The sequence below is a fragment of the Miniopterus natalensis genome, chromosome 7 (assembly GCF_054644295.1).
Source record: "Miniopterus natalensis isolate mMinNat1 chromosome 7, mMinNat1.hap1, whole genome shotgun sequence".
Lineage (NCBI taxonomy): Eukaryota > Metazoa > Chordata > Mammalia > Chiroptera > Miniopteridae > Miniopterus > Miniopterus natalensis.
In genome coordinates, this window is record NC_142087.1 from 67959754 (window position 1) to 67973231 (window position 13478).

A 13478-nucleotide genomic window follows, 5' to 3' on the forward strand; every position below is an offset into this window, starting at 1 on the left:
AGGGACAGGCCTTCCCAGGGAAGACCAAAGGGGAAATTGAGGCAGGCAGGTGGTAGCCCTCTGCCTACCCTCCACTTTACTTCTCCCTACCACTCTGCCCTCTTTTCCCCTCCCCACCAACAGATTCCCTGGCTTCCATTAACCCTCAGCATGCAAATACCAAAGAACTTTTGTTATAGGACTAAAAATTAGTGGTGCGTGGAAAGCAGCATTTTCTGGCAGGCTGGTCACCAGACTCTGTGGTTGGCATCTGGGCCTCTCCCCACCTGCAAGTTAAAGGAAAGCTAAGTATATCATGTTTTTCAGCCTTCCTAACATATTCCCCCATTCTCCGGTGCTGTCCCTCACCATCTGGGCCTCTCCCCACCTGCGAGTTAAAGGAAAGCTAAGTATATCATGTTTTTCAGCCTTCCTAACATATTCCCCCATTCTCCGGTGCTGTCCCTCACCATCTGGCCACTCTACAAATCAATCAAACCCCTTTCTGAGATGAGTCACCCCTGGCCACCAGGGAAGAGGGGAGTTGGCATCTCAAGATCTTGAGGGAGCGGGACTTTTTGGAAACCCAGTAGTTTGAAAAATTTGTCTATCCAGGACCCTGGATTTCTTGGGCAGTAACTGACTAAACCTTTGTTATTAATCACAGATGCCTCTACCTGTGTATACCTACCTGCCAGTCCCAGTCCACAGGAAACAGCCAGCATTCTCAATCTGTGCTGATGCTGTTTCTGACCCAAAGAGGCTGGGGTGGAGTGGGGAGGCACTGTAGCCTGGGTAGAGAACCTCACTGCAGATAAAGAAATGATTTCTCCTAGTCTTTAAAATAGAAATGAGCTCTCAAACCTCCATGGCCCACATAGAGACCACCACCCCTGGAGAGGAGGGGAGGTCGGGGAGCTGAGGGCTCTTGGCATCCACATCCCCTCCTCACCATCACACAATACCGGCATCAGCCTAAACGTGCCCTCCTGCTTTTCTCTTACAAGAGGGAGGAGAAGCAGATCTAAGTGACTTACACTTTCTAGTGGCAGAATCTTCCTGGAGTAGTTAGAACCCAGCAGTGGCTGGACCCATCTACACCACTGATGAGCACCCGCCGTCTGTTGGGTTTCTAACACACACTCCTGGGTCATAGGGAGCTACTTGGCATTATTTTTTAGAAGGGGGTATTTGACTGTAGAGTATAATGTGTGTGTGTTTTATGATTTTTTAAATTGGTTTTTAGAGAGAGAGGAAAGGAAAGGGAGAAACATCGATGTGAGAGAGAAACATCGATTGGCTGCTTCCTGCTTGCCTCCTACCAGGGCACAACCTGGGCATGTACACCAGCAACCTTTTGGTGTACAGGACGATTCCCAACCAACCGAGCCACTCTAGCTGGGTTTTTGTTTTGTTTTGTTTTGTTTTTTGATTCACTGAAATATTTACTGAGCAGCTAGGAAGATACAAAGGTGTTTAAAACATGGTCAAAGAGTTGAAGCAAATGAACAAGTAGAAAGAAAAGTTCCCTAAATCACATCAGTCAAAAGAAAAGTGCTCTAGGAGATTATTGCTTCCAGCCTGGAAGGGGGGCATGGGTGGCTGGTAAATCAGGAAGGGGCACTGAGATTAAAATAGAAGACTTCAGTCTGGACTGTTGATGATACTCAGCATGGACTATATTTGTCTCTCCTTTTCCTCTTTGCCCATCTTTGGGCTTAATTTACTAGTAGTGCCAGGATTTTTCTATACTTGCTTGCATTTTTGCTTTAATGTCTTGTACCGAACTAAGTCCTTTTGGTGTTTTAGGAGGTTATTTTCCTGTTTTTTGAAGGATTCTTGACCATTTGGTCTTAATGTTGATGGTTTTGAGTCATTTCCATTCTTGTTTGATTTTTGTGCATTTTTGGCTAGAGTATTTCATACAGATTTCTTTACTGGAGCTTTTTCTTTAGCCTCATCTTCATTATCACCATTATCATCATCTTCTTCATCTTCATCAGCAACTTTTGCTTTTTCCTGTGGAAATTTGCTACCACTTCCAGGAGCAGAATGCTTTCCAGATATTTAGGGTGCCCCCCAAAAATGTATACACACAAACTTTGAATAATTATAAAGGCAGTGCTTATTAAAGTACATTTTATTTTCAAAATTGAGCTGTCAGCTGTTAAAGTGTGTACTCATATTGGGGACACCCTGTCCTGAGAAGTTTCACATCTCTTCTCTCCGTCTTCTGACTGTGCATCTTCCTCCACAGCTACTAAGTGCTGTCCACGAAGATGCACGGGCCCGGAATCACACTTCAACGGTAAGACCACAGGTGGCTATTTCAGAGCCACCAAGGGAAACCGTGGCTGTACAGACATTTTTCAGAGTTGCCAGTGCTACTTAATTGGACGGCCTTCATAATTCATTGCCTCTTCTTCAACAGTGTGCAATTCATCCTTTGCACCAGCCCCTAAACTGATCGTTCATAAAGAGAATCAGTGCTCATTTCCATCATTATCCACTTTAAAATGATCATCTTTGCCGGCCTTGAGTCCACAACCAAAAAGATAGTTCCGGGGCCTCAGAGGGCTCATGTCCATGTCCATCAAATCCTCCATGGGGTGGTGGCATGCACTTAGGTGGGCGAGAAGGCAGACGGAGATAAATGACTTCCATTCCCCAGAACAGACATGCAGGGTGGAATCACACCAGGAAAAATCTCTCCCTCGTTTTATTTCCCTTCAACCCTTGCCCAACTGCTTTCATTGGCAAAAATCATTGAGTAAATACTGTTAGTGTTTGTTATTTCTGTAACTATCAGGAGTGGAGGGCAAACCTGGTTCTTTGAAACATGGAGAAATAAGTGCCTTGTGACACACCCCCCAAAAACAACCAAAAAGTGAATTGTGGGTGGTACTGTCAGAGGTAAGGACTGGCGGGTTATGCACCTACTGCCTCATTATTTTGGGCTCTTGGCCTGATACATTTGCAGACCCCAGGCTATTGCCTGGCATTGCTGATATAGAATCTGGTGGCTTTGGGAAGCTCTTGGGAAGGCACACACAGGATCTATTGCTCTATTCTTTCTCTGCAGTTTGCTAAATATTAAGCCTTTAACATTTTTCTCTTAAGTTTGATGTGTGTGTGTGTGTGTGTGTGTGTGTGTGTGTGTGTAAAATCTTCACATACTCCACATATAATCTCCAAATATAACCACTGACAGGCCAATGTGGACCTGCCAACACTCTCTCAACACCCCATTAAAAGCATAAATAAGGAATCTGAAGAATGATTAGTATTGGTATGAAAACTGAAGGCTGTACTGTTAATCCAAAGGAGCATGAATTGTCAGAGGATCTCAGCCAATATTTATAGAAGATACCTGCCCAGCTTTGGTTATCAGGAGACTACTACACACCACTATGTATTCAGAATCCCACAGATGAAGGTTTGGTACCAGGTGTCCCAGGAGGTTGGGCAGGGACAATAGCCTGGGACCTAAAATGACAGCATGTTCAAGCACACTGGCTCCCATGTATTCGATGGGCCTGAGGAGGTTTGTAAAAGCACATATTTCCAGAACCCTGCCACATACAGTGGGACCCCAGAGCCTGCCCTGCACACAGATCTTCTCTAATGTATCCAGAGTCATTTCTTTTTCATATATATATATATATATATATATATATATATATATATCTTTATTGACCTCAGAGAGAGGAAAGGAGAAGGAGAGAGAGAGATAGAAACATCAATGATGAGAGAATCATTGATTGGCTGCCTCCTGCACACCCCCGACTGGGAACTGAGCCCACAACCCAGGCGTGTGCCCTGACCGGGAATTGAACCTTGATTGCCTGGATCCTAGGTCAACACTCAACCACTGAGCCACGCCTAGCCAGGCAAGGCCATTTCTGTAGAGAAAGATGGAGACACCAAAGGACTGGATTCTTGCCCTAGGTCTGTAGCAAATTTGGAATGTGACCTCAGGTTAATCCCTTACCCTTCTGGGTCTCCATTTATTTTGTTTAAAAATGAAACTAGGGAGATTAAAGATGGTGGTGGACTGAGTGGAAACTACACTGACACTCTCCCGGGACAAAGCTGGAATTACAACTAAAATATAGAAAACCATCCTGAATAATCAACTGCAACTGAAGACTAGCTGGAGAGCACTCTCATAACCAATGAGGAAAATGGAGACCACATAGAGACTGGTAGGAAGTGCAGAGGCATGAGAGGGCCGGCTGATTTCACACAGGCAGCAGTTGAAGGTCCAGAGGGATATCTCAGCTGTGGGAGGTTCCCACTGAGGACTCTGGGGCCTAAACCCCAGGCTGGGCTTCCCAACCAAGAGCACCAGAATTGAGAAGGGTGCCCACATAACACCTGGATGTGAAAAGTATCCTGGTTTCTGTCTGCCAGGGAGAGACAGCTGGAAATGCAGGCACCCTCTTAGCAAACACACAAAGTTTCGTGTGCAGCCACTCACTTTGGGCTCCTGCAGAGGGAGGGCAGTGTGGACTGGAGCTGTATGAGGAGAATCTAGGGTTGTGAGCTCTGGAGGTAGAGCTCAGAGGTCACCCCTCTGGATTCCTGTGCTGAGTCATTCTCCCATACAGCAGAGGATATCTTTCACAGGCAGACATTTACCTTCCAAGCAGCCTTTGCATGAGGGGGAAGCAATTGCCCCACCCTGCTGGAAAACCTTTCATCCTACCTACCCTACTCAGTGAAGTTTCTATAGCCTGAGGGTCATTAAGAGAATCAGATTAATCAGCTTCCGGGCAGAGGCAGACCTCAGAGTGCTTAGAGTCTTTGCCTGATCTGCTTCTGGATCTGGGCCTTGGAAAAGCAGACTTTGGTGTGCATCTTGGTCCTGTCCAAAAGCACCCAGCTCCAACAGAGGGAACCTCAGACTGTGGGTTGTTGATAGCTCAAGGGTACTCAAGGCCAGTCACAAAAAATGTCTGACATTGGCCTGTACCAGAGACCTTCCCAAAGGACTGAGAGTCCTAGCAGGCATACCTAATAAACAGAAACAAATCTAAATAGGCAGCCAAAATGGGGAGACAAAAAAACAAACCCCAAATGAAAAAACAAGAGAAGTCTCCAGAAAAAGAGCTAAATGTAATGGTGATAAGCAATTTATCAGATATACAGTTCAGAATATTGATTGTAAGGATGCTTAACGGCATGAAAAAAGATATGGAAACTATGAAAAATGACCACTCAGAAATGAAGAATGACATAGCAGAAATAAAGGATACATTTGAAAAAATAAACAGCAGATTAGAGGAAGCTGAGGACTGGGTCAGTGAATTAGAAGACAGGATAGAAAAAATCAGAGATCCAAAAAGAAAAAAACAATTAAAAAGCAGGGCAGTCTAAGGGAGCTGTGAGACAACATAAAACGTAACAATATTTGTATTATAGGAGTGCCAGAGGAGGTTGAAAGTAAGCAGGGGTTAGAGAACCTGTTTGATGAAATAATGGCAGGAAACTTCCCTAACCTGGACAAGGAAAAAAGCACACAAGTTCTTGAGGCATAGAGAGTCCTAAGCAAGAAGAATCCAAAGAGGCCCATGCCCAGACACATAATTAAAATGCCAAGACTCCAAGACAAAGAGAGAATCTTAAAGGAAGCTAGAGAAAAGCAATCTGTTACCTACAAAGGAGTCCCCATAAGGCTGTCGTCTGACTTCTCATCAGAAACTTTAGAAGCCAGAAGGGAATGGCATGAAGTATTCAAAGTAATGCAAAACAAGGATCTGAAACCAAGACTACTCTATCCAGCAAGACTGTCAATAAAGCTGCATGGTGAAATAAAGAGCTTCCTAGACAAAAAAAGTCTAAAAGACTTTATCACTACAAAACCAGCATTACGAGAAATGTTAAAAGGGACTGCTATAATTAGAAGTAGAAATAAAGAAAATGAGAAACATAGATATAAAGAAACAAAATGGCAGTAGATAAGTATCCTTCAATAATAACCTTAAATGTAAATGGATTAAGTCAAAAGGCATAGGGTGGCTGAGTGGATAAGTAAACATGACCCAAATGTATGCTGCCTACAAGAGACCCACCTCAGAACAAAAGACACACACAGGATGACAGTGAAGGGATGGAAAAAAAATTTCCATGCAAATGGAAATGAAAAAGAAGCTGGTAACAATACTCATATTGGACAAAATAGACTTCAAAATGAAGACCATAATGAGAGACAAGAAAGGTCATTATGTAATACTAAAGGGATCGCTCCAACAAGAGGATATGTTGTCCAACAACATATATGTTTATGAACCTTGATAAACATATATGCACCCAATATAGGCGCACCAAAATTTATAAAAAAAAAACTTCTGGAGGACTTTAAAGGGGAGATCGACAGCAATGCAGACATAGTAGGGGACTTTAATATCCCACTGACTTCTCTGGACAGGTCTTCCAGACAAAAAATCAACAAGGAAACAGTGACCCTAAGTGACACATTAGATCTGATGGATTTAACTGACATTTACAGAACATTCCACCCCAAAGCTGCAGAGTATATATTCTTCTCAAGTGCACACAGAACATTCTCAAAGATAGACCACATGTTAGGACACAAAACAAGCCTCCACAAGTTCAAGAAGTTTCAAATCATATCAAGCATCTTCTTGGCCCACAATGACATAAAATTAGAAATCAACTACAATAAAAACACTAAACATTCAAACACATGGAGGCTAAATAGCATGTTTTTAAACAATGAATGGGTTCCCAAAGAGATCAAGAAAGAAATAAAAAACTTCCTGGAAACAAATGAAAATGAACTCACAGCAACCCCAAATCTGTGGGACACACTGAAAGCTGTCCTGAGAGGGAAGTTCATAGCACTACAGGCCTACCTCAAAAAACAAGAAAAACTTCTAATAGACTCTCTAACCCTACAACTTAAAGACTTAGGAAGAGAACAACAAGAAAAGCCCAGAGTAAGTAGAAGGGAGGAAATAATAAAGATCAGAGCAGAAATAAATGACATAGAGACTAAAAACAAAAACAAAAGATCAGTGAAACCAAGAGCTGGTTCTTTGAAAAGATAAACAAGATTGATGAACCTTTAGCCAGACTCATTAAGAAACAAAGAGAGAGGAGCCAAAAAAATAAAATCAGAAACGAAAGAGGTGAAGTAACAACTGACCCAACAGAAATACAAAGGATTGTAAGAAAATACTATGAACAACTACATGCTACCAAGCTGAACAACCTGGATGAAATGGACAAATTCCTAGAAAAATACAACCTGCCAAAACTCAATCAGGAAGCATCAGAAAACCTGAATAGGCCAATAACTGCTGATGAAGTTAAAGCAGTAATAAAATAAAAAAACTCCCAGCACACAAAAGCCCTGGGCCGGACAGCTTTACAGGGGAGTTTTACCAAACATTCAAAGAAGACCTAATACTTATCCTCCTCAAACTGTTCCAGAAAGTCCAAGGGGAAGGAAAACTTCCAAGCCCTTTTTACGAGGCCAGCATTAGCCTAATTCCAAAACCAGATAAAGACACTACAAAGAAAGAGGATTACAGGCCAGTATCCCTGAGGAACATAGATGCTAAAATCCTCAACAAAATACTAAAAAACCAGATCCAGCAATGCATTACAAAGATCATACACTATGACCAAGTGGGATTTATTCCAGGGATGCAAGACTGGTATAATATTCGCAAATCAATAAATGTGATACATCACATAAACAAAATGAAGAACAAAAATCATATGATCATATCAGTAGATGCAGAAAAAGCATTTGAAAATTCCAGCACCCATTTTTTATAAAAAACTCTCAGAAAAGTGGGAATAGAGGGAACAAACCTCAACATAATAAAGGCCATATATGACAAACCTACAGCCAACATCATACTCAATGGTCAGAAACTAAAACCATTTCCCTTAAAAACAGGAACAAGACAAGGATGTCTGCTTTCACCACTCTTATTCAACATAGTAATGGAAGTCCTTGCTACAGCCATCAGACAGGAAGAAAATATAAAAGGCATCCAAATTGGAAATAAGGAAGTAAAACTGTCATCATTTGCAGATGACATGATATTGTACATAGAAAATCCTAAATACTCCACCAGAAAACTACTAGATTTAATAAATGAATTCGGCAAGGTAGCAGGATACAAAATTAGTACGCAGAAATCAGTGGCATTTTTGTACACCAATAATGTACCCTCAGAAAAAGAAACTAAAAAAATAATCCCATTTACCATTGCAACAAAAAAAATTAAGATACTTAGGAATAAACTTAACCAAGGAGGTAAAAGACCTGTACTAGGAAAACTACAGGACGTTGCAAAAAGAGAGAGAGGGAGATATAAACAGGTGGAAGAATATACTGTATTCATGGATCGGAAGAATCAACATCATTAAAATGCCCATGCTACCCAAAGCAATCTATAAATTCAGTGCAATCCCTATTAAAATACCAATGGCATATTTCATAGACCTAGAACAAACACTTCTAAAATTTATATGGAACCAAAAAAGATCCCAAATAGCCACCGCAATCTTGAGAAGGAAGAACAAAGTTGGAGGGATCACAATACCAGCCACCAAGTTATACTACAAAGCTGCTATAATCAAAACAGCATGGTACTGGCATAAGAACAGGCATATAGATCAGTGGACCAGAACAGAGAACCCAGAAATGGACCCAAGCTATTATGCTCAATATTTGACGAAGGAGGCAAGAATATACAATGGAGTAAAGACAGTCTCTTCGATAAATTTTGGGAAAATTGGACAGGTACATGCAAAAAGATGAAACTAGATCACCAACTTACACTATACACAAAAGTAAACTCAAAATGGATAAAAGACTTAAGTGTTAGACGTGAAACCATAAAAATCCTAGAGGAAAACATAGGCAGCAAAATATCAGACATCTCTCTTAGCAATATGTTAGCCGACACATCTCCTAGGGCAAGAGAAAGAAAGGAGAAAATAAACAAATGGGACTACATCAAAATAAAAAGCTTCTGCACAGCAAAAGAAACCATCAACAAAACAAAAAGGGAGCCCACTGTATGGGAGAACATATGTGCCAATGACACATCTGATAAAGGGTTAATATCCAAAATATATGAGGAACTCATACAACTTAACAAAAGGAAGACTAACAATCCGATTAAAAAATGGGCAAAGGACCTAAATAGACACTTCTCCAAAGAGAACGTACAGATGGCCAAGAGACATATGAGAAAATGCTCAACATCACTAATCATCAGAGAGAGGCAAATTAAAACCACAATGAGATGTCACCTCACACCTGTCAGAATGGCTACCATCAAATCAACAAAGGACAGTGCTGGTGAGGGTGTGGAGAAAAGGGAACCCTAGTTCACTGCTGGTGGGAATGCAGACTGGTACAGCCACTATGGAAGAGAGCATGGAGTTTCCTCAAAAAATTAAATATGGAACTACCATTTGACCCACTGATCCCACTTCTAGGAATATATCCTAAGAATCCCAAAACACCAATCAGAAGGAACTTAAGCACCCCTATGTTCATAGCGCAATTTACAATAGCTAAGATCTGGAAACAGCCCAAGTGCCCATCAGTAGATGAGTGGATAAACAAGCTGTGGGACATTTACACCATGGAATACTATGCAGCTGTAAAAAAGAAAGATCTCTTACCTTTGGGACAACATGGATGGAACTGGAGAGTATTATGCTAAGCGAAATAAGCCAGTCAGAGAAAGACAAGTACCACATGATCTCACTCATATGTGGAATATAATGAACAAAATAAACTGATGAACAACATAGATCCAGAGACATAGAATCATGGAACAGACTGAGGGATCTCAGAGGGAAGATGGGGGTAGGGGAGTGGGTAGGGAGAGATTAATCAAAGAACTCATATGTTTATATGCCTATCCTATGGACAGAGACATTGGTATGGGGAAGGCCTGGAGGGTGGAGTGGGAGCAGGGTGGAGGGGATCAATAGAGGAAAAAAGGGGACGTCTGATACTTTCAACAATAAAGATAAATTAAAAATAATTCAGTTAAAAATGAAAATAACCCTGGACACTGTGGATTAGTGGTTAGAGCATTGGCCCCCGCCCCAAAGGGTCGCAGGTTTGATTCCCAGTCAAAGGCGCGCACCTTGGTTGCAGTTTCAATCCCTGGCCCTAGTTGGGCATGTGCCAGAGGCAACTAATCTATGTCTCTTTCTCACATCAATATTTTTCTCTCTCTCTCTCCCCCTCCATCCTTCCCTTCTACTCTCTCTAAAAAGCAATGAAAAAAATATTCACAAGTGAAGATTAACAACAACAAAAAGAAAGAAAATAATTTTGCTACTTATCTGCCTCGGGGTTGCTGGGGTACTCCAGTGAGAGGAGGGTGGGAAGGGAGCATTCATATAATGGTACCTCACTTGGGCCTCTACAGAGGTGAGCATCATTAATCCCATTATTCAGGTCAGGAATCAGGCACTGAGAGGTAAGAAATTTGCTGAGGTCCCAGATCTTATAGGTGAAGGAGCCCAGATTTGAATCCAGGCAAGGCTGGCTCCAGAGCTTTCCATTCCTTCAAGGTGCTCCTCAGAGATTTTAGAAATCAGGCAGAGGCTTGGTCGTGAAACTGAGGCATGTGGACCAGAAGCATCACCTGGGAGCTCATTAGAAGTGCAGATTCTCAGGTCCTGGCCCAGGCTGCCTGCATCAGAATCTGCATTTGAAAGAGTTCTCCAGGTGATTCCTGTGCACCTTAATGTTTGGAAGCGCTGTTGTCAAAGAGATTTGAGATTGGACGAGAGAGAATACACCTGAGAATGAGGTTAGGGTAAACATGCATCGTTCAACAGAAATGTAAGGTCCTCGCAGGGATGAGCAAAGAAGAAATCTTTCCTGGGAAACCTGTCTGCTGTTTCAGCCCTTTCTGAGTGCCCATTCCAACCCTATCTGAGAAGTTCCAACCCTCTAGGAATGGGCTTTAAGATGTAAACAAGTGTGTGTGTTTTTAAAATTCTAAGATAACAGGATTACTTTTATTTTTCAAGATGAAAGAATGAGCCCTAGCTGGTTTGGCTCAGTGGTTATAGCATTGGACTGCGGGCTGAAGGGTCCTAGGTTCGATTCTGGCCATGGGTACGTACCTCAGTTGCAGGCTCGATCCCGGGCCCCACTCGGGGCCCATGTAGCAGGCAACCAATCGATGTGTCTCTCTCACATCACTGTTTCTCTCTCTCTTCCCTCCCCTTCCACTCTCTCTGAAAAGCAATGGAAAAAATATTCTCTGTTGAGGATTAAATAAATAAATAAAATGAAAGAAGGAAAAGTCAGAAAGAAAGTTTTAACCAAGAAAAGTGTCATCACTTCATTTATGTCAGGAGTGATTCCTTCAAGGCAGGTGGCCTTCACCAGGGAGGATGGCCAGGTAACAAGGGGGAAGTTCAGCTTCCAGAATATCTTTTCTATGAGAGTTGGTCGTCTGGTTAAAATCCTAAGACCCATCAGAGTGATGGCTGTTCCCCTGATCCTCAAGCTGTATGTATCGGAGAGCGGGGCTGCTACACCATGCTCCCTAGGAATGCAATCAGCAGGAAATACCCTGACCCAGGGCTCCGAAGTGACATTTGCAAACCAGGGTTTTGAGGAGTATGGAAAATCATCTTGGCAGCACCCCAAACTGCTAGTCCTGGGGAGCATCTGTCTGATATATAAAGAGATTCTCAATCCGGGGCCAGAATGTCCAGTAGGATCTGCTTCGAGGAAGAGTGCTTGATGCCATGCTTCTCTCTCCTTGCCTTTCTCAGACTAACTCTGCTGAGGCTACACGACATCCCTGAGTGAGCTGGGATTTCGTACCAGTAATTTTTAACACGTGTTCTCATGTTGAAATTCGTGATTTGCGTGCGCTGTGTTATTTAACCCTCACAAGTCACTTTTCTGAGACCAAATCTGTCTGTGAAGTATACATTCTTGAATGAATCAATACACCACAGCATCCCAAGCCTTCATTTGTGTTCATGGCCCCAGAAAGAGCCAATCAGGAATATCACACAGACCTGATCCCAGCCTTTGAGGACTCGTACGGTAAGGCAGAGTTAGTGACACATAAATTAATGTACTGGCTGCAGATGTCCATCCAGATGTGGATACACATCTGCTAAATCAGAGACTGCACATACTAATTGACGTACCTAGGACCCTAAGTTCTTGTCATTGTCACTTGGGGTTCTTCTGCCACCCTCCGCCTTGGTCTTCTTGTACTAGCTTCACTTCAGACTTAGCCAAATTAGAATTGGTTAAACCAATTCTTTCATAGTCTTTCCCTCCCCATTTTCTTTTTTCTTAATTTTTTGAAAGTCTGGAAGAAGGGGATTTGGGTCAGGATGATACCATCATTCTATCAACTCTAACTTCATTCTATTAACAATTTTTTGAGTCACGTAGGTAGAAGCTTTGATTTTGAAAAATCATGCGCTTTAAAGTTTTGACTCCCAACAGTAATTTCAGATCAGCTGTAAACAGTTCTTGAGAGTGAATATGAAAGAGAAACCGCCTAACCAGCCTTCCCTGAGGGCCTGGAATCCTGACTCCCTTCACAGCCCCTGATCTCAGAGAGAGACAATTTGAAGGGTGTGCTGGGGGTTGGTAGTGGGGTGAAAGAGAAAGCAATCGGTTCCAAACCAGACTGGAAAACATCCCTGTGTTTTTCTCCTTCCTCCCTCCCCGCACTGACTGATGCCTTCTGTCACCTGGAGATGAGCTGGGAAGGCTGGTTATTGACAGCTGGGCAATTTGCACAATAAAGTTTAACAGTTTACATCCCCTTGTACGACTTTGTCGATGTTTTCAATGGATCACCTCTGGTGCCCATACTGACTCTCTCCTTCCTCTCTCTCCCTTCCAGCGTGCAAACGCAAAGAGCAAGAACCAAACAAAGACAGGAATAATTCCCAGAAGAAATCGCGCCTGGTGTTCACTGACCTGCAACGCCGAACGCTCTTTGCCATCTTCAAGGAGAACAAGCGCCCATCGAAAGAGATGCAGATCACCATTTCTCAGCAGCTGGGCCTGGAGCTCACGACCGTCAGCAACTTCTTCATGAACGCCCGGCGCCGCAGCCTGGAGAAGTGGCAGGACGACCTGAGCACAGGGGGCTCCTCGTCCACCTCCAGCACCTGTACCAAAGCATGATGGAAGGACTCTCAGTTGGGCACAAGTCACCTCCAAATGAGGACAGCAGATACCAAAAGAAAACACAAAGGGAAAAAGACACCGGATTCTTAGCTGGGGCCCTTCACTGGTGATTTGAAAGCACAATTCTCTTGAAAAGAAACTTCTAGCTGTAATCATAGGCCAGGTGTTGTCTTTTTGTTTTGTTTTTAATGGCTGAGTCCAAGTGCAAGCTGAAAATGAATCTCTTTGAACCGGACATTGTCCTCTGAGCATCTCAGAAACCCAAATGGGGCCCTCCTGGAGCAAGTTCATTCAGTGTGGTGTC

The 13478-nt window shown here is 42.8% G+C and overlaps 1 protein-coding gene and 1 pseudogene across 1 annotated transcript in view; one reads left to right on the top strand and one right to left on the bottom strand.

Moving 5' to 3' along the window:
- The window catches only part of ONECUT2 (one cut homeobox 2), a 47454-nt gene extending 34283 nt beyond the window's left edge, over window positions 1-13171 (top strand). Inside the window, exon 2 of the mRNA XM_016223498.2 lies at window positions 12885-13171. Within this exon, the coding sequence (XP_016078984.2) occupies window positions 12885-13171 (287 nt within the window). The remainder of the gene's footprint in view (window positions 1-12884) is intronic.
- On the bottom strand, window positions 1706-2585 carry LOC107545397 (nucleophosmin-like; annotated as a pseudogene).
- Window positions 13172-13478: the final 307 nt, after the last annotated feature.